The following is a 22414-nucleotide window of genomic DNA, read 5'->3' on the forward strand; positions in this document are numbered from 1 at the left end:
TGGGGATCTCTGAAGCCGTTCTTAGTCTGGAAAGGATTCACTAGAAAGACAGGCAAGTTTTGCACACAAGATTCCATCTGGTTTTCGACAATTCGAAGTGACAGCCCGCTTCCAGACATTTTGCTCAAAGGAGCAATAAGGCTCAACAAGAAGGGAATTAGGGTCTGGGATGATATCTGGAATAGAGGGAAGAGCAGATGGCTTGATGATGAAGTCCTCCAAGACAGGTTCATACTAAACAGGTTTGACTTACTACTACTCCAAGAACAACGAACCTTTGGGAAAGAGACACCCTCCCATGGATGGGGGGTCGGCTTCAACCTTCTCTCAAAGAGCTTAGATGGGCAGGCCAAAAACAAATTTACCAAGTACCGACCTTTTTTAACGGCCATGCCCTTATAGTAGATCAACTCAATCAAAAATGACTCAGGCACAATTCTGAAAAGGTCTGAACTCAAAGATTTGAGAGAATGTGGGACAAGAGCATTCCTGAGAAACAATCCTATCTATTGTGGCTCATTACGCATAAGGTGGTTTGGACAGCAAGCCGGGCTAGGCGAATTGGCAGGGAGACGAATGCTGCAGAAGGTGTCCAAAGCAAAGGAGGACGTTCCCCATCTCTTCCTTAATTGTCCCTCTTCAAGGGCCCTCTTGTTAGAAACATGATGAAAGGGGAGAGAGAGAGAGAGAGTTAGGGTGTGAGGAAATAATGCTCAAATGAAGACATGACAAAGGCTTTCATTCATTCATCAAATATAACAAGACAAGTGAAGTACAAGCCTTATGTACGCTACTCACTCATACTCTAGCACCTAGAGCATATGGGATAAGTCCCATGATGACACGTGGCACTCACACACATAAACTAGTACTAGATCACCTAGTACTACAAACTAACACACTCTTTGACTATGATATCTCCAACACCCCCCTTCAGAGCAAAGAGGTATGAGACTCAACACGCAAGAGTAGACCGATCCTCCCTCCACCGCAATACTGCAAAGAGCAGGTCCAACTATCCAACACCTTCCGTGTGATAGTGACTTCTCAGTCAGCTTGCGACCGGCAAGGGCAAACCATCACTCGTCATCCCCCCTTACTCTGAACTGGGTGGTCAATACCATCAACCAAAGTAAAAGACAATACATTCATTTTTGGGGGACAACCCAAGACAGAGTACCTCTTATTCACTCCAAAAACATTCAATTTAGAGGGACAACTCAAGACTGAAAACCTTTAACTCAAACATAGAAATATTTTCATTCATTTTATGCATAGCAAGGGCAGAGAACCCATGATCCCGAAATAGCTACCGCACAAGAGTGTGCACATCGTGATGAGAAGAGGTATGTCGGTGAAGAACCACGCTAGGATGCCCTTGAATGATGTGTCGATGAAGGCCATAGGAGCCGCTACCAAGGGAGATCATGTCATGACTCTCAATGTGCTGATTGGAGAGTCACGGAATGCGAAGAAGATCTTCAAATGTGAGCAATTATGCCCAAAGGAGGCAAAATGCCCAAATGAATGTACAAGATAGTAATGAAATTACATGAATTTTGAGAAATCCCCAAATGTCTACATGCAGGAGACTTAAATACAGCTCAGGGATGCAAAAAACAGAAATGCCCTAAATTTTGAAAATTAGGGTTAAGCAGAAAATTAGGGTTTGGAAAATTTTGGGGCTTTTCAAATTTTCTTGCAGGAGAGTGTTCTTGCAACACTCAGGAGCCCTCAAATCATAAAAGCTCTAAAAATTTTGGAAGATCTGAGCAGATATTGCAAAAATCGACTTTTAGGGTTTCAGGGCAGCTAGAGGTCCGAAATCTGCATGGAGCAAGTCGTGGGCTGAAGTGCTGGAAATAGCTCGTAAATGCCTTCAAATGCTGCAGAGAAAGCTGTCAAGTGGCCGACTGACTACACAGCAGCAGCAATAGAAGCCTGTTCTTGGCATTGAAAACCTCCAAAAATGCTATGTTGAAGGCGGCTATGCAACAGCAGCTCAGAAATTCTGATTTCGGCGAAGGAGAGCTCCAAAACTGGTCGAAAATGCTACCAAAAGGCTCGAAATTCTGCAACCTATGCGTGTAGATGGACAGCTCTGTTGCAGTGATGCCGACCAGCAGCACATGTGCACCCGCCTCTTGAAAACAAGCCGACCAGCAGGGCTGTGGAGAGATTAGACGAAGAAGAGATGAGGCGGCTGTAGAAGGAAAGAGGCTGAAGCAGAATTGGGCAAGGGTGACGTGGCAGCTATGGAAGGTGGCTCTGATACCATGTTAGAAACATGGTGAAAGGGGAGAGAGAGAGAGAGAGAGTTAGGGTGTGAGGAAATAATGCTCAAATGAAGACATGACAAAGGCTTTCATTCATTGATCAAGTATAACAAGACAAGTACAGTACAAGCCTTATGTAGGCTACTCACTCACACTCACAGGTAGAACGGGCATCTTCACTGCTTCTCAGCCATCTCAAGTAGACGTGCCATCTTCGGGAGGGAAAGCTTGCTCTTGTGAAAGGGAGGGTGGGTGGGAAAGAAGAGAAGGCAGAATGGGTGGGAAAGAAGAAAGGGAGGGATGTTGAAAAAGAAGAGGGAAGAGACTGCTCCAACGACGCCTCCTTCAGAGGATCTCCTCAAACTGTCCACGCCTGCAGCACACCTCCTTTACAGGCTCGTCTTCTTCCCGAATTGTCCACGCCTTCAGAATGCCAACTGCAAAGGTTCTCCTTCTTCCCAAACTGTCCATGCCTGTAGTGCTCAGCAGCAACCTCCTAATGCCCCATGATACCATGTCAAAGTGCAGCGGAATATGCAAACAGAAAAGAGAGAGTACATCTGTGAATCGAGAGAGACAGCCAAAAAACGTCTAGAGAGAGAGAACAGTATCTAGAGACAGAAAGGAATGCACAGCAAACTGCAACTGACTGCAAGGCACGAGTACTGGAAAAACATCTGCTCTTTACTGCTGAGTAAAATCACAATTGGAAGATCAACTCCAAGGGTGAAATCTGCACCTCAGAGGACTCCAAACATAGGCTGGAACTGCACCAATCAACTGTCAAACAGTGGCTGAACTGCACCACTGAAAGCATAGAATACAAGGGCGAAAAGACCCGGCGATGTGGACTTCTTGGAGGACACGAAGCTTTTAAGGTCACTTGTCAAAGAAACCTTCCTAAAAGGTTCCAGGTGCACGATGCTCAAGGATTATAGAGCAGACTCTGTCAAAAACTTCATATCAGAGAGAGAAGAGCACAAAGATTGTACGGATGTGATCTTGGACGACTCAGGTTCCGAACCTAAGGATTGGTTACAGGGAGCATTGATCCAGAGACAGGAAGAGTTTTTTTGAAAATAGATTTCCACGAACAAATTCGTCAGATAATCACTGGCATTTGGAGGGCAATATCATGGATGAGTTACCAAGTACGACTCAGATGGAGTGTGGAACACTTTCCAAATGACATGGACCACACCAGCGGCCATTAGAGAGCAGATGTTGATGTCTGATATACGGCTGTTTGGACCAGACATAGCAGATGCCTTCGATGTGTTCCTCATTGCTCTTCCCAAGGAGCAGATGGAGTGCATACTTGGAGGGGTGAGAGCTGTGGCCCACAACGGCTCGTTGAGAGGGGGTGTCAGAGATTTAGGGTCAACTCCCCAGAAGACTACGAGGGAGTTGCACCCGTAGAGCAGAGGGAGAGGGATGAAGAGGCAGCCATGTGGGGAGCACACAGGCTGCCACATGGCCTGCAAATGATAATCCTTCGTAGGTTAGTTTTTACCCTCCACAAGAGGATGAAGAGTCCACGTGGGACTGCCATGGAGCTGCCCTTCTTTGGGGCTGCTCATGGGCAGCACACACACTGAGACAAGGCTCAGTAAACAGCCCTATGTGGGGGTTGAAGACTGGGCAAACACCGAGCCCGTCGTAAGGGGTTTTATAAGCCCCCAAATGCTGGTCTGGTCAGCCAGTCTACAGACTGGGTCGGCCACCCAGCAGACCCAAATCCTAGATCTCTCGTAAGACGCTTGCCAACACACCCCTAGCTACGAGGGTTATTATCCCTTGCTAATACCTATTATGCCCAGGTGAGATACTCCACCCAGATTAGGTACGAACCAAGTTGGGGACATAACACTTAGCCATGTGAACTGGCCTGTGCACACATGGCTGATCTCTCCCATGTGACAGCTCTGTTTGCATGCCATATGACAGCCATGTGGCAGCTTATGTGCTGCCCGCGCAGCAATCCATGTGGACAATATCATCCTCCTATATCTGCCAATGTGGCACCAATAATATGCCCACATGGCAGCCTCTCTCGTCTCTTTGTCCTATGCAGGTGTCCTGCCCTGTTGCAATCCTCATATGGGGTTCACAGGTTGGACAGTGACCCTTCTACTCCAACAAAAAATGGAAAGAGAGACAACTATGCCCACCAACAAAGCAGCAATACATCCTCATTTGTATCAAACTTTCCTTCTTGCCAGAATGACTAATGGAAAACGACTCATGATATATAACACTTACAACTGTGTTTCAAGCATGTTGGTGAGAATTGTAAAGGCTATTAGAGTTGTGAACAAACAGTCATATTTAGAAACATTGGAGGAATAATTAAATTAGTCAGGTAAAACCAAGCCATTTAACGTTAAATTTACATGGACATTCTAAATTCAATGTGCTTCCATTGAAGGGGGTATACCTTCAAGTTATTGACTTCAAACACTTTAACATGACCATCTAAAGATCCAGTTAAAAGTCGTGGAGCAGCTTCAGGAAGTGTATGGCTTGGTTTAATTGGCGGAGTCAAACACAAGGCAGTCACAGTTTTCTGATGGCTGCCTATTGCATGCAAAAGCCTGCCACCACCTAAGACATCCCAAATCTTCACAATATTGCCACCTGACAATGTCACAAAGACAAAAAAGTTCTACCTTTGTTAGAGCTAGCATTAGTCTCCTTACATTAAGCTATTTTAATTATATCGCAAAAATCAAGAAAAAGAGAAATGAATGATTGTACAACATCACACCTGCAGTAGCTAGAAGCCCTCCAGATGGGAAAAAAAGTACACCCTCCAGCGGCTTTCCATGCTGGTGTGTCACGACCCAAAACATATGCCTGTAAGTATTTATTCCATGATCATAAAAAGAGATCCAACACCATCAAACATAGGATGGCCCTGGAGTGATGCACTATCAAAAGCAGCAATCCTGGTTTAGAAATCCACTAAAAGCTTCCCTATTTTCCCACCCCAGCCCCTGCAAGAAAAGAGCACCAGGCGCAGCAAGGTTTTGATGGGAAAGGGGTGGTTGTATAGGTTCTTTGATACTGCAATAGTTCTTCCACAAGTGTAATTACTATGTTAACAAAGTCCAGAAGATTGGATATAATGACTTCATTTTTGAGTCGCGAATCTTGAGCCATGAGTGGACCAATGTTCCTTCCCCCCCCCCCCCCCCCTTCCAAACAAGGACCAATGTTCCTATATTACCATCCTTGTAGTTGAAATTAGCAAATCTCTCATGATTGAAAGTCGAATCCGAGAAGAGATTATTACCTGCAATTCTAAAACTGATTTTGCTGTGCGCAAATCCCACAGCTTCACCGTATGATCATACGAACCTGTAGCCCTGTGGACCACAACAGCAAAACAACAAGTTCAGGACTGTAGTCAAGTGAAACAAATTCTAGGACAAAGATAAAAGAAAATTGTAATATATCTTGCCAAAGATCTGCGCTTGAGGGGTTTGCGGATCCACATCGTACATAATCAGTATGCCCCTCCATCCTTGATAACTCAGCCTACAAACGAGAAAAGAAGGCAGAGAGTTCCATACGAATCACAAAACTAGAGAATTTAAATTGACTGCTGTATGTGGTGCTTCGAAAATTCACACCACTATGCTTCAGTATGACAAGTAAAAACAGGAAGATGACTAAGTCAGACTATACCTGAGCTGTGACATCCCACCATCGTACCGTATTGTCATCACTACCTGACAGCAAATGCAGCTTATCCAAAGGAGAGTACCTAACCCAGTGCACAGGCCTGTTTTGACCAACCAGATTGATATTACTGAAGAATTTCCATAGATTAATACATAACCATACCAGCATAACCTGTAGACCATGCAGCAAGAACAAAAGCACAGATGTTCGAACAGCTTTACTTTATGAACATTGCGATTTTTCTGGATGGCCACAATTGCGTGAGCAGTAACACACCATACTCATCGGTCAAAAAGTGGATTTCAGTGGTGATTGCAGGAATGCTTGGGAGTAAAGAGCTAGAAAGAGAGGCTAAGCCAGCTTCTACCGCAACAACCAGGGCTGAATTCTAGACTGATATGACTTAAAGCTACAAACCCAATAATGCTCAACTTCTGAAGGTGCAGGCAAGTACATGCATATGTGCACACGAGCCTGTAAGAAAGAGCAGGGGGATGTGCGCACAGGCATTTCAAGGGGCGGTGTGTGCTGGATGCATGATTATGCCTTTGCATATGAAGCACCCGATGCCTATAACCCGATACGAATTTCTCATTCAGAAATCAAGAGCAAAAGAAAAAACCTTGAATGCCCCTTGAGCTGTCGAAGTACAAGGCGACTATTGATGTCGAAAACCTAACACGTCCACAAACAAAAGCCTCAAACCCTTGCAACAATGCATAGTATAAATTCAACTCCATTGACTGCATGTTGCAACGATCATTCTACTTCTAACTGTGCGTATAACAGCAGAGAAAAAGAAAACCGCCAATAAACACAATATCAGAAAACCATTTGCAATGGCATGAATCTCGTCTCTCACACCAAACTACCTACTTCTATGTATCAACTTAGAAGCAAGTTTGAAACTTTAATCAAAACTGTAATCCTATGATCCTTTCATCCATTTTTTGCACATTTTATATTCATTTTGTTTTTCACTCGCATCCACAGACGAGGAAATTTTGGTTGGGGAATGCATGCTGCCTCCAGGATTGCTCAATTTAGGCCGTTGGGCATGGGGCTCATAAATAATAGCACATAAATAGACATGTAAGCTAATTGATATACTCATGTAGACCCATCATTTGGCCCATGATTGAGGGTCAATTGATGGAATTGATAGACATTATCTCACTAGTCAATAAGGCCTTGGCCATGAATGTTGTGCTAGATAATGGAACAAAGGGTATGCACAGCGGATAACTAACCCTAGATAGAGTTATTAGGATCCCAGGATCTCACACAATGGTATATTCAAATCTACTTCTTTCCTTAATGCGTACTTATGCACAGATGTGCAGACAGTGATTAGACAATGCTCACAAGAGAGAGGTGCTGCAGACTTAGCTCAAGAGTGGCAGCCCACCTAGGCTGGTATCCAAACAGCAAGGTGGAAGGGATCTTTGGACAGAGAGTCTACCTAAGGTCAGTGGAGCACGCGGGCTCAGAGATCTAGAGGTGCTAGGCATATAGTAGGACATTTGGTTGTGTCTAGTTTGTGGACGGACGGAAATATATAAGTGTTACTTCTAGATTCGTGTTGATGCACAGTCTATTTGTTGGCTTGCACACACATGAATGGTTGTGAAGTACACACATGTTATGAAGCTTGATTCCATAGTAAAACAATTCCGTGTGTAATTCTTGGGCTCATCTATCAATCTTCCGCTATGGGAGACCCTCTAGTGGGATTTCATTTTCTAAACATCCTTCAGAAGCCCAAACACGATCCTTAGATGTTGTCTATGCTCCTCCTCATCCTTACTGAATACTATGATATCATCAAAGAATGTTCCTGCAAAAGATCTGTGCTTCTAAAAAATCCGGCTCATCATCACTCGAGCATTACTGACACCGAAAGGGACTACCACATATTCATAAATCCCTTGAGCTTGTTGGAAAGGTCGCCTTCCCCATCTATAAGCCCCCAAATGAGGAGACATGGGGGAGGGAGACCTAGGGTAAGCTCTGCCCAAAGAAAAGGGAAAGAGGGGGCTGCCACATGGGCAGCACCTCACATCTAAATAGGGCAGGGTCATCCCAAGCCAGAGGCGCAATTTGGCGAGGTATGTGGGCAGGGTTATGACCTGCAACAGAACCAGCAGATGGTGATTCGCTGTGGGCAGAATTGAGGCCTGCAACCGGGCTGCCACATGGTAGGGAAGGCAGTCCACAAGGGCTGGGCCCTGCATGGTAGAAGGAGCCTGCAAAAGGCCAGTGCCCTGCCCTTAAATAGGGCTGAGGCTGGCTGGTCAGCTGGCCAACCATGTTGGCCAGCACACAGCCCAAAAGGGGTTCCCACAGCCCCATAAAATAGGGCTGGTGGGGTCAGCTGGAGGGCCAGAAAAGGCAGCCAGCAGAGTGCTGGTCGGTGGGATTTGCGGGGGCATCTGCCCCTATAAAAGGGCCCCCTTGGGGCCTCATATTGCATCCAGCAGTTCAGCAAGCAGTGGCTTTTTTGCGCAAGCTGCTCCACAGTTGGCAGAGCTTTCCCCAGGAATATAGTGTGGAATATGCAAGATTCTTCATAATCAATGCAGCATGTTTTGGTCATGTTGCTGCAAAGCGACAGTCAGTTGAAGGCCATTCAACATCTAAGCTTAGCTTTTGTTATAACTCTAAGCCGAAATGGTTCAAGTAACACAGTGACTCTCCCCTCCCCTCTTTGGCCTATTTTCCCTCATTAAATTTGGGGCTTTTGCCAAATTTGCTGTTTTTGTAGTGAACATTGCCTGCCACAGTCACATTTGGGTCAGATTTGCATTTGCCCTTTGTTTTGGGTTGGAAACTTGCAATTTGCTGTCATTTTTGGACAGCCAGCTTTTTGCAGTGATAGCCTTGAGGCTTTTGAGTTTTCAGGTCTTTTTTAGGATATCACATTTGCTATGGCTGGGAACAATCAAGATCTATTTGGCGCTCTTCGTGAAGATGATAAGTTGGATGGCACCAACTATCCGATGTGGTCTTATCTCATGAAACATATTCTTGTTGCAAAGCATTTGTGGAATATTGTTTCTGGGGTTGGTCTGAGGCCAGCCAATGCTACAGTGGTTGCATCTACTGCTGGTCCCTCTGCAAGGGGTACTCCTCCTGATGCCTCATCCTCTAGCACTCCTACTACTACTCTTCCAACTCGGGAACAGACAAAATGGGATGCAAGAGATGCAAATGCACATTCATGTATTGCTTTATCATGCAAGAGAATCATTATTCCACACATCCAGTCTTGCAGGACAGCAAAGGATGCTTGGGACGAATTGGCTTCTCTCTATTAGATTCGTAATGAAGCACATGTTGCATATTTGAGAAGGCAATTACAGAAAGTCGGTATGAATGAAGGTGACTCTATGGATGCATACTTGACAAAGGTCAAGGACCTCATGGAACAACTTGTCAACATTGATGAGGTGGTGCCAAATTCACAGCTTGTCAGTACCACACTGAATGGACTGCCAGATACATATCAAGGGTTTGCTACAACCCTTCGATTAGTGGCCATGGGTAATCCAGACCACTATTCTTTTGATCAGCTAGTTACTTTGCTCTTGCAGGAAGAGCAAAGTAGAGCTAATAGACAAGCCATTATTCCTTATCATGCATTTGCTTCACAGCAGACAGGAAGAGGCAAGGCTTCCAAGCCTATGGGTAAGCCAAAATCTGCCCATAGCAGCTGCAATTCCTCCCATGCATCTAAAAATACAGCAGATAAGTCAAAGAAGAAAAGATGCAACTATTGTCGCAGGCCTAGACATGACATTTCAGAATGCAAGAAGCGCATTGCTTCGGAGAAAAAGAAAGCAGGATTGACAGTTAATGCCTCACATGCTATTGAATCCCATGAGCCAACAGATGCTTCACATGCACATGCTCTTCAGGATGATTGGGCATGGGCTGTCCATTGCTCATTTGATCCCTCCAAAGCTGATGCACTCTTTACTGCTAATGATGCTCAGTCCTGGTACTTTGATAGTGGTGCTTCCAAGCATGTCACATCTTGTAGACAGTTGTTTCACTCTTTAGCTGATGCACCTCGAGGGGGGACTGTCACATGTGCTAATAATGCTTCATATGCTGTAAAAGGAATTGGAGATGTGCAGCTCACATCTATTTCAAGTCATCCTGTCACTTTGACAAATGTTCTCTTTGTGCCTGGAATTGAAGTCAACTTGATCTCAATTTCAGCAATTGCTACTTCAGGTTTCGGAGTGATTTTTGATGGCTACAGATGCCTAGTTTATGATCTTCGTGATGACAATGCCATAGTTCTCACTGGCACTTTGCAAAAGGGGCTTTATCACCTTGATCATCACTCAGCTGCACTTTCTATTGAATCATTTGCTATTTCAGATTCACAGCTTGCTGAAACTCATCTTTGGCATGAGAGAATGGGCCATCTCAATTATAGAGCTCTTGCAAAGCTACATTCACAGCAGATGGCAAATGATGTACCTCAAACTCACACAGTTTCCAAACATGTGTGTGAGGGTTGTCTTTTGGGTAAGATGCATCGATTTCCTTTCCAAAAGGATTGTCCAAAACTCTCACAAAGGAAATTACACCTAGTGCACAGTGATGTCTGTGGCCTAATGAGGACAAATGCCATTGGAGGGTACAAATATTTCATGACTCTCATTGATAATTTCACAAGATATTGCTGGGTATATTCTTTAAAAGCCAAATCTGAAGTTTTCTTATGCTTTCAGAGGTGGCTGAATATGGTTGAGAATGAATCAGGATGCAAGCTTGTCACCCTCAACACAGATAGGGGGGGAGAGTATATGTCTAAGGAGTTTGATGCATTTCTGTCTTCACAGGGCATTATTCACTCATGCACTACTCCTTACACTCCTCAGCAGAATCCTGTTTCTGAAAGGAAAAACAGGTCCACAATGGAGATGGCCAGATGCATGCTTAAGGCCAAGTCTTTGCCCAATAAATTTTGGCTTGATGCAGTCATGTGTGCCAACTATGTGCTGAATAGATCCTACAGAAATAGGCCGATCGGCCAGTCAACTGGTTGGCTGGCTGGTTGGGCTCACTTCCCAAGCCCTTTGCTGCCCAGGGAGGGGCACAGGGCAGCCTATAAAGGCAGCCCTTCCCTAGCCCATTCTCCCCTGATGGGGAGCCCACTTGGTCCAACCCTTTGGGGGCCCTTTTGGGCTCCTAACGTAGGCTGAGACCTAGACCTATCTAGAAGCCTAAGAGCGAAACACTAACCTACTGTTACCCAGTGGGTACTACTGAACAAGGACTTGACCTAAGGCTAAGAGACTTACCTGCGAAGCTCATGCCTGACTGTCCTTGAAATGTCACGTGAAAGACACTATGTGTGAGAAAACAAGAGAAGAGCAAGAGTGTGCAAAGAGAGAGTGAGCTGAATGTAGTTCACTCCCCAAAGTGTACTGAACTGAAGTGAAGTACAATGAAAGAGATGAGGGTTTTGTCTAAGTGACAAACCCCTATGTAATCATTGACCATAGTTGGAGATTAGACCGTGGTTAGGGAGGGAAACCTCTAAGAGGGAAAATTGCCCCTAACCCACTTATTACATTACATTGGCCACTACCTAGAATATAATAATAATTCTAACACCCCCCTGCAGTGCCAATGTGGTGTACAAGGTAGTGATCAATCACCAAAAGGAGAAAAGTTTAGGGCACTGCGAAATGCCTCAACTTTTCACGTGGAAGTGTTTTGGTGAAGAAGTCTGCAACATTGTCATGTGTTTACACATAGATCATACTAATCTCCCCTACATGCAACTTCTCTCTGACATAATGATAATGAACCTCAACGTGTTTCGTGCGAGCATGAAACACAGGATTCTTTGCCACTGCAATAGCACTCTAACTATCAGTGAGAATAGGAGAAGGACCCTCTAATATGAGATGAAGCTAACTATCAGTGAGAATAGGAGAAAGACCCTCTAATATGAGATGAAGATCAGCGAGCAAACATCGCAGCCAAACACACTCAACTGTCGCTGTGAAAGCTGCCTTGTACTCAGCTTCACATGAGGAAATAGCCACTGTAGATTGCTTCTTGCTCAGCCAAGAAATGCAAGCTTTGCCCAAATGAAAACAATTACCACTAGTGGACTGCCTGGTATCATAGTCTCTAGCCCAATCTGAATCATTGTAAGCATGCATCTGCAAGTCACCCCCCTTGGGAAACATCAAGCCAAAAGACTTTGTGCCTTGCAAATAACAGAAGATGCATTTTACAGCCTGCCAATGTGTTGTCTTTGGGCTGTGCATATATCTGCTCACCTAAGATACTACATACTAAATATAGGGCCTTGTATTGCACAAGTATATGAGGCATCCAACAGCCTCGCTGTAAAGTGTGACATCCACTAATTCACCTGCATCATACATGGTAAGCTTCAGCCCCGGCTCCATGGGAGTGGCAATAGGCTTACAATCATGCATGTTGAACCTATCCAAGAGCTTCTGCACATACTTGGATTGAGACATAACGATGCCACGCTTGTCTTGTATAAACCGGATCCCCAAATAAAAATTTAACATGCCCAAATCTATCGTGTCAAATTCAGCTTTCAACTTAGCTTTGAAATCTGCAATTATATCCTCATTTGACCCTATGAGCAACATGTCATCTACATAAAGAATGATGACCAAAATATCCCCCCCATCCTTCTTGATATAGAGAATGCTTTCCGTGGGACTATTGTGTAAGCCCTTACTTGCCAGGAATGCATCGATCTTGGCATACCATGCATGTGGGGCTTGTTTCAGCCCATATAAAGCTTTGTTAAGCTTGCAAACCTGAAGTGCATTGCTAGAAAGTTCAAATCCAGGCAGTTGTTTGACATAAACCTCTTCCTGCAAGTCCCCATTAAGAAAACCTGTTTTTATGTCCAACTGATGGACATTCCACACAAAATTTGCAACCATTGCAATAATTGACCGTATGGTGGTCATCCAGGATGTAGGAGCAAAAGTCCCCTCATAATCTACGCCCTTCTTCTGTGCATAGCCTTTGGCAACCAGCCTTGCCTTATACCTATCAATAGACCCATCTGGCCTTGTACCTATCAATAGACCCATTTGGCTTTCTTTTCACCTTGAAAACCCACTTGGTACCAATGGCATGCTTACCTGGTGGCAAATCCACAACATCCCATGTCTGATTTTTCTCTGTCAAGCTCCTCTTCATCAAGAAGAGTGCCAACATAAGCTGTCTCAACTGAAAGGGCCCCCCCTGCGTGCCTTACTGCGCTACAAGTTCTGCCAGGCAATGGAGCCTCAAGCCTACTCTCCCTGAGAGTCTGTAGCAACCAATTCGGGACTGTTTTGGCTGCATGCATCTCTTGAATCTCTTGCCTGACAACTTCATCCACACCCTGTGGAGGTACAGAATCAGCCGGTGGCTGAATCGGGGCATGTGGATCAGGAGGAGGTTGCTGTAAATTCTGATTTTCAGCAGGGGAACAAAATGCTATAGGAAGCATCCCCTCAAAAACATTATCTAAAGAAGTTGGAATCTGAAATTCAGCATGTGTATATGCTGAATTTTCAGAGAATATAACATCTCTACTAACAAAAATCTTGCGTGAAGCAGGATTGTAGAGACGATAGCCTTTGCTTTGTGAATATACCCCACAAAAATGCATTTAAGTGCCTAATCTGACAACTTGTGTCGAAACTCCACAGGCACCTAAGCATATGCAACACAACCAAAAACTCTGAAATGGTCCACTAAAGGCTTTCTCCCATGCCATGCTTCATAGGGAGTGATTGTCTTCAAAGCCTTTGTGGGAGCCCGATTCAAAATATAGTTGGCACACATGAGGCCTTCAAGCCAAAACCTGTGAGGCAACTTCTTACGTGTAAGCATGCATCTATCCATCTCCATAGCAGTGCGATTCTTCCGCTCAGCTTTGCCATTCTGTTGAGGTGTAAGCCTAGCTGTAAGCTAATGCGTGATACCTTTCTCCTTCAAAAATGCCTCAAATTCATTAGACATATACTCTCCCCCTCGATCTGTGCGAAGTGTCTGCACCTTGAGTCCTGTCTCATTCTCAACCATAGCCACAAAGTGTTTGAAATGCGTAAACACTTCTGATTTTGCCTTGAGACCATAGACCCAAGTGTAGTTGGTGAAGTCATCTATGAATGTAACAAAATCAAGATAACCCCCAAAAGTAGGTGTCCTCATGGGACCGCAGACATCACTGTGAATAAACTGTAATTCCGTGTAGCTTTCACTGCACCATCCTTCTTGAAAGGAAGTCTATGCATCTTGCCAAGGATGCAACCTTCACATGCATGAGGAGGAGGCGACTCTAAAGGAGGCAATGCATCAACCATAGCATGCCTCTGAAGTGTCATCAGGCTGCCATAGCTCATGTGCCCATATGTGGCATGCCATAACTCCGCATTCTACATCGCAGCAATGGGAGTGCTCACTGATAATGCAAGATCAAATCTTTTTCCATATAAATCAAGCTGAAAAAGACCCCTATACAAAGTGCCAGACAACATCAAAGCATAGTCATTCTCTTTGTCTCTGACTGCACACTTATCATCATCAAAAACAACCTGAAATCCTCCTCTATTGAGAGAGGACACTGAAAGCAAATTCTTCTTTATGCCGGCACATAGAGTACATCTGAAATTCTGAAATCTGTGCCATCAGTGGATGTGAGAATAATGTCTCCCACTCCACACACTGAATAAGAAACAAGTCACCTTGTTTTTGGTAGGTGGAGGATGCAAAGATACAAAAAGACTCTTCTTGGAAGTGATGTGCTTTGAAGCACCACTGTCAAAATACCAAGTATATAGTGTCTCATTGACACTGAGAGAGCATGCATCCTTTGAAGGATCATAGCTACAAGTCAAAAAAAGCATAAGGGTCATCATCATTAGTGGTTGTAGCATCTGAACTACCCACTGAAAAATCTGAAGTGCAAGACAAAAAGGCATAGTGCTCTTCCACAAAGTTCGCTGCAACATCTCCCCCATCATGAGAATGTGGAGTTGATGCATCTGACACAGCCATACCTGAATCCCTTTTCTTCTCTTTAGCTATGCGCTTCTTGCATTCTCCAATATAATGACCTGGCTTCTTGCAATAGTGACAAATGTCCTTCTTTTTCTGCTTATCTACATCACCCTTTGCCTTATAAGAGGGCTGTCCTGAATCAGCTTTATGCTGATGTGCGGGCTGATTGGCATGTGGCTTTTGTTGCCCTTTCCCCTTGGGCTTGAACTTGGAAAGCATGGCATGCTCACCAGCCCGGGTTGCCATATTTCTTCATGTCTACTCCACCTGCAACAGAAGTCCTACCAACTCATGAAAGGAGAGAGAATTGCTGCCCCCCCTCAATGACAAATTCAGCGAGGTGTGGAAACCAAGATAGGACTCAGGAAGAGAATTCAGAGTGGTGGTCATCATCTCTGAATCCGGAATGACTTCATCAATATTCAACAATTGTTCCCTCAAATCCTGAAGCTTAGTGAGGTGAGAATTCATGGGATCTCCCTCATCCATATGCGTATGAGAAAGCTCTCGCTTCAGAAAGGAAACTCTGGCATCATTTCTTGCTGCAAACATACTCTCTAGTATCTCCCAAGCTGCCTTTGATGTCTTGCATGACCGAATGTGAGGTATAATGAACCTCTTGACAGAGAGAGAAATCACTGAAAGAGCTTGTGCATCTCTAGAGTCCCATCTTTTCTGCTCTACGAGCGGCTGCTCCAACTACTTGTGCTACATTTGCACCTCTACCCCTGCCTCGATCTGTAGGAGTGACAGGTGTGGCCACTGTATCTGGTCTTGCTTCATCTCCATTGACATAACCCCAAAGATGTCTGCCAACCAAGATATTGCGAACCATGAAACTTCATAAGAAGTAGTTGGTGCCATCCAACTTATCCTCCTGTGTGAGAACTCCGAACACCTCATTGGGGTTGTTCTAAGCCATTTTTGCCAGATAAACTCAAAAAACACAGCAAACTAACCAAGTAAAATCCCTTTTCGGGATGTCAAACGCACAACTAAAATCTGCAAAGAAAATCTGCCCACTGTGACAAATACTGTCACAGCCTATCAAAGGCTCAAAATGCACCAAAATGCTCTGCTGAATGCCCAAAAATCTGCAAAAAGTGGCAAAAGTCTGCAAATTGACTCGTACTGAGTCCAGAACTGCTTGCAAACTTCCAAAATGCTCTTTTACCTACAGAATTGCAACCCAAATGCAAAAGCCCCAATTTCTTGCGGGAAATTGCATACAGAAGAGGAAAAATGATCTGAAAGCCCCAAATGTTGCATAAATTACACTCTTTCTGCAAAAGCCCCAAATTTCACTGCAAAATTGCAGTGTAATTGCCCCAAATTTCTCCAAAACTTGCAAATCAACTACAATGTCTGCTAAAGCTCCAAATGTGCTGCCAAAAGCTCAACCAAACAATGGCTGAATGCACCACTTAACCTGCAAATGAACTCTGCCAAAAAATGACAGACACCTTCAGCCTACAACGAGCTGCCAATACGGAATTTGTACAGTGTACGGACCACAAAAGCAGCGGATATGGAATGCAAGACAGTACGGACTGTCAATCCGTACGGTTGTGCGGGCGGCGAAGGTGTACGGACGGTACAGGTGTACGGACGGGAGCAGTCAGCTAGTACGGAACCCGTACAATTGTACGGACTATATGGAATGGAGGCTGCATGTCACGATGAAGCTATACGGACGTGAGGCAGGAAGATGGCGATGGAGCTAAAATGCGGGAGCTGGAAGAGGAGAGCAAGGAGCAGGGAGCAGGTCCAGGAAGGAGAGCTGCTCTGATACCAAATGTGAGAAAACAAGAGAAGAGCAAGAGTGTGCAAAGAGAGAGTGATCTGAATGTAGTTCACTCCCCAAAGTGTACTGAGCTGAAGTGAAGTACAATGAAAGAGATGAGAGTTTTGTCTAAGTGACAAAACCCTATCTAATCACTAACCATAGCTAGAGATTAGACCGTGGTTAAGGAGAAAAACCTCTAAGAGGGAAAAGTGCCCCTAACCCACTTATTACATTGCATTGGCCACTGCCTAGAATATAATAATAATTCTAACACTATGCATCATCTAACTTTCTTGTAACCGCAGCTTCATAGAGACATCGTTGATCTTCTTAATGATGGGGAATGGTCCGAAGCTTCTGAAGGATAACTTAGGGCATCGCTTGCCCACCTGTTTTAGCCTTTGCTTTATAATTCTCAAAATAAACCCAATCACCCTCTTTATAATTAACATCTCGTCATGACTTATTGGCTTGGCGCGTGTATGTTACTTATGCTTTCGCGGGGCAGTCTTTAATTGACTCGTGATCTCGCCATGGATTCTGTAGTTTTGTTGACTTTGAGGGACAGTGATAGCATCCTCGTGAGGAGTAAAGAGAACCACCTGCCAAAAGCGGCTTCATATGAGGTACGCCCAATACTTGAAGAATAGGTATCGTTCAATATGGCTTGCAATAATGGAAGGTATTGCTCCTACTTGGACTGTGCATCATGACAATACGATCTTAGTACATTAAAAGCCAATTGATTGTATACCTCTGATTGCCCGTTGCTTTACGGATGAAATGCACTGGACCTCTGGAGCTTGGTGCCAAAGTTTTCGAACAAAGCCTTGTTGGAATGGTCACCTTCCCATCTATAAGCCCCCATATGAGGAGAGCATGGGGGAGGGAGACCTAGGGCAGTACCCCACAGAAAAAGAGAGAAAGGGGCTGCCAGATGGACTGCATCATGGCTGTCATGTGGGCAGCACATCTAGAGAAGACCGGGGACAGGTGGCGCAACTGTATGGAGCAGTACAGAGGGTGTGCAGACCTGGGACAGGTGGCACGCAACTGTACAGAGCAGTATGGGCTGGATGAGGCCTATTGGAGCAGCAAAAGAGGCTGCCATGAGGCAGGGACCTGCCTTTATATAGGCTGGGCCCTTGCCTTGATTGGAGGGCCAAGGCCCTAGAAGAGTGGGCCCAAAAGGCCCGGGGTTGTGAGCCCTAATAGGGCTGGACCAGCCACAGACTGGTCGGCCAGTTTGCTGCAGGCTGGTCGGTTTTTGCCAGCCCCCTTGGGGCCTATAAAAGGAGGGCCTCCAGCCCTCATTCAACATCACTTGAAGCAGCAGTTGGGGAGCAGACAGCAGCAGCCACAGGCCCACCCTTGGACCTACACACAGGAGGAGAAGGAGGCTGACATAGGGCTGCAGACTGAGCTCAAGGTGCTGCCCACCTAGGCTGGCTTCCGGACAGCAAGGTAGAAGGGATCTAGACAAAGAGTCTACATATGCTCGAGGTGGAGCACACGGGCTCAGAGATCTAGAAGTGTCAAGCTTGTAGTAAAAGGACCTTTTGGTATTGTCTCTAAACATTGTCTATTTACTGGCTTGCACATCTATGCACATAAGTTAAGAAGTTTGTGATTCCACACCCCACATCACACTGTGTGAGCTCCTGGGCATTACTATCAGTCTTCCGCTGTGTGTACCCTCTGTTGGGTCATTTCTAACAAGCCCTCCATAGATGTGAGGTGAATTTGGAATCTCTGACCGTGGTAATGGCCCATGGCAATCCTCCAATCAAGTACCCATACCCGATAAATAAGCGGGCTACGTCTTCTGCGCTGGTTGTTTGCTTACACGAAATGAGCATACAAAATTTAATAAAACGATCAACAATGGTTAGACATTGCGTACCTACAGATGCAGGAAGGGGTTCCAGAAAATCCATCGTGATGTCCTAGAAAAGACCTTCAAGGATCGGTAAGGGCTGAAGCAATCCTGCCGCCTTCTAATGGGACACTTTTACCTTTTTGCAGTTTTGGCATCTCTACACATAGCTATATACATCCTTCTGCATTTTAGGCCAGTAAAAATATCACTTTAGCTTCTCCAATGTACTATTGATGCCTCGATGGCCACCTGTGAGGGCATCATGGGCATCATGGAGTAGAGCCTGCCGCTTGTCTTTGAGAACATAAAGTCTTTGCTTATAGAATAAGCATCCATCTTGAATTGAATAATGGCCAAGCACAAGATCAAGGAAAACTGATTATGAGTGCCAAACTCTGCAGAGTACACGTACTGTGTTTTCATAGAGTCGAGCTCCTTCCCTTTAATCTGTAGTACAGTGGCCTTTTCTATGGTCTGAATGGAGGCTTTCTTGCTGAGAGCATCGGCGACAGGGTTATTCTTGCCAAGGACATACTCAATCATGTCCCCGAATGGCAAAGCCCTACGAAAGATCGGATCTCCTGGGCCATCGTGGGGATTGCCCAGCTGGTGATAGCTTGAATTTTTCCAAGGTCCAAGCGAATGCCATTGGCACTGATGATGTAACCCAAATACTGGATTTCCATCAAGCCAAACTTACTTTTCTTAGCATTGAGATATAATTGATCATCGCGCAAAAGCTGAAGAGCTTTCCGCACAACCCACCATTGATGATGGATGGCTCAAGTAGTCCTTCGAGAATGGTGAAGGAATCATGCCGCCAATCAAGCACCAGTGAATATTCTCGGAACCACTAGATACCTAGTATCATGTCGCAACCTAAAAGAGCACTAAAAAGAGGCCTTCTGAACTGAGAAAGAAAAAATTTTAACCTTATCTGTGATCAGAGCGTAGCCCAGGTGTGAACCCGTCCACCGCAAGCCCATGAGGCACTAAATTGCACCCCACCTCTTTGGCAAGCTGAGGGAAGATAGAGTCTTCTAAACTCCCCCGTTGTCTTTTAGCCGTGCCATAGGCTCTGATAAGTGCATTATTTTACTCGTCAAGCATGCCCTCCTCCTTACCTTCAAAGACCACCAAGGGTATGGCGTTCGAAGCAAGTAAAATTGTGTTCGTAGTTATGGTAGGTGTTAGAATATCACTGTCCCCACCTATGAGTCCCTGATTTGAGGGGACAAGGGGGCAGGAGATAATAGGGGGATGCAGGGAGCATGCAAGGTAGGATTGTGGCCTGCCAAGTGCTACCCAAAGAGCCTTGTTTGAGGGCCTATTTTATAGGCCAAGCCAAGTCGGCCTAGTCAGCTACTGGTCGGCCAAAATGGCCGACCTATTGTCTAGAAGAGGGCGCCCTTGCAGGTCGGCCATGCAAGCAGGGGGGCGACCCCTGCTGGCCGGTTTTTGACAGCCCTGAACAGGGCCTGTAAGAGTTCTCTGAGATACTTAGCAGTTTGGACAGCGCCCTTGCTGCCTACTTTGTGCTCATCTTGAGCTTGTTTATCCCACACTCTGTCCCCTGTCACTCAAGTTGAACCTCTCTTCACCCATGTTCACCTCCAGGTCACCCTGTTCACTCCTAGGTCACCCCACCCCTGTTCACTCCTAGGTCACCCCTGTTCACTCCTATGTCACCTCCCCATGTTCACCTCTCTGTCACCCATGTTCGCCTGATCAGTTTCGGCCCTGCTGGTGCATTTTGGTACATCTACACATCTACTACAGCATCGCGGTGTACCTTGGAGTTGTCTTGCCAAGCCGCTTCGCAACTTTCGAGCCCTATCTTTGCACTTGGAGCACCTACAGCTACCTCTTTGCTGATTTGACCTACTGCAGCATTTCCAGTAGTAATTGTGTGATCATCTATCTAAACGTTTCTAAGTGTTGTATGAGCTGAAATTAGAGTGAGAGGTGTGAGGGATTCCATCCTCTATTTCCAACATGGTATCAGAGCAAGGTTTACAGCTCTAAAAGGGGGTTCCTCAGCAGGAGGGCGACTCCAATTGACACTCAGGTTTGCTACATGGTCAAGTTTCTACTGCAAGTCCATTTTTCAGTTTGTTGTTTGCTATTACAGCGAAGATGGAAGAGAAAGAACCATCTATAGCCTCTTCATCCCATGCTCGTCCTTCCTCTTCTTTTTCTCATGTTCCTTCTTCATTCATCCCTAACTTTGGCGAGTCTAGGAAGCTTGATGGGATTAACTATCCAAGGAAGGTGAAGATCCGGAGCCATTTCGTGGCTCGAAAACTCTAGAAAGTTGTGACGGGTGTTGAAGAAAGGCCAGAGGATGTTCTGGACAAGAAAGAAAGAATTTTGATTCTAGTAGATACAGGCGATCTCGCAGCGTGGGAAGAGAGAGATACCCAAGCCCTAGCCATGCTGATAGGGACGACGGTGGATGCAATAATTCCCCACGTTCAGATGGCGGAGATGTATGTAGAGGCATGGGCCATCCTGAAGAATCTGTACGAAACACATAACATGTATCGGATCCTAACTCTCCAACATCAGTGATATAATCTAAATATGAGTGAGGGAGACAACGTTCATGACCATCTGACGAAAGTCAAGGTGGTACGAGATCAGCTCGTAGTAGTTGGCCAGAAGGTAGACTCAAGTCATCTAGTTTTGCTGACACTTCACAAGCTACCTCGAAGTTTCAAGAGTTTCATGAGAAAGCACTGGTGGTAAGGGACAAGCCAGGCAACGGCAAGTCCAAGGATTCCAAGAACAACAAGACCGAGGATACAGAGAAAAAGAAGAAGATGAAATGCTTCTACTGTGAGAAGCTTGGTCATTCAACTAACGAATTCCTCAAGAAGAAGGCAGACCTCAAGCGAAAGAAGGAGTCCAAAGCCAAGGAGAAGCCAAAGACTAAATGGGCCAACCTCACTATTGGCGCTCTCTTTATCATTATTGAGTACTGCTCAGCCTACACAATTAGCGAAGGCAAGGAGGGCTGGTACATGGACAGTAGAGCCTCAAACCACATGTCCAACAAGAAAGAGTGGTTCAAGACCATGGAAGATATGCATCTTGACTCCAAGGTCAGTGTGAGGTATAATCGGACATGCCCTGTGAAGGGTGTTGGTAGTATCCCATTCATCACGACTGTAGGATACGAGGAGCTGATTTCCGATGTACTCTATGTACCGGCTTTGTGCAAGAATCTTTTGTCTGTCAGCCAGATGGACAAACACAACATGTCGGTTCTATTCGACGACGGCAAAGTCACTGTCACATCCAAGGCAAGTGGAAAGGTGGCGGCTCATGGTGTCAAGGAGCATGGGCTACATCCGCTCAACACTTGGTTAGTGCAAAGGGACCATGTGTTGGAAATAGAGGATAGAATCACTCACTCCCAATCTAGCTGATACAACACTCAAAGAGACAAAGAAAGAGCCAAAACTCAGATATATTCTTCCACAATCGTGGGCGGAGAAAAGCTCAACGGGTGAGCAGGTACAAACAGCCAAAGGATGCTGTCAAATGCTGAGCCACTTCTGTCCCTCTGCGCGCTTGCCTGTGTGCAAGGCTGTAAGTGCAGGTGATGAGAAAAGTGTGGAGAGGGAGGGGGTTTTTATAGGAGGGCAGTTAGCCCCTAGAACTGGCCGACTTTTCCAGTCGGTCCAGTCTGTAAAAACCGACCTGGTCAGG

At 45.4% G+C, this 22414-nt stretch overlaps 1 protein-coding gene across 2 annotated transcripts in view; it reads right to left on the reverse strand.

Moving 5' to 3' along the window:
• LOC147887443 (protein SLOW WALKER 1-like) overlaps window positions 1-22414 on the reverse strand; it is a 70344-nt gene that overhangs the window by 30871 nt on the left and 17059 nt on the right. For both annotated transcript variants that reach the window (XM_087394826.1, XM_087394825.1), the window contains exons 4-9: window positions 6586-6638; window positions 5967-6063; window positions 5740-5816; window positions 5572-5644; window positions 5044-5104; window positions 4714-4913 (exon numbers count right to left, since the gene is read on the reverse strand). In XM_087394826.1, the coding sequence (XP_087250952.1) occupies window positions 4714-4913; window positions 5044-5104; window positions 5572-5644; window positions 5740-5816; window positions 5967-6063; window positions 6586-6638 (561 nt within the window). The remainder of the gene's footprint in view (window positions 1-4713; window positions 4914-5043; window positions 5105-5571; window positions 5645-5739; window positions 5817-5966; window positions 6064-6585; window positions 6639-22414) is intronic.

This window comes from Dipteris shenzhenensis, chromosome 23 (genome assembly GCF_047967505.1).
Source record: "Dipteris shenzhenensis isolate YYH24624 ecotype China chromosome 23, Dip_SZ_1.0, whole genome shotgun sequence".
Taxonomy (NCBI): domain Eukaryota; kingdom Viridiplantae; phylum Streptophyta; class Polypodiopsida; order Gleicheniales; family Dipteridaceae; genus Dipteris; species Dipteris shenzhenensis.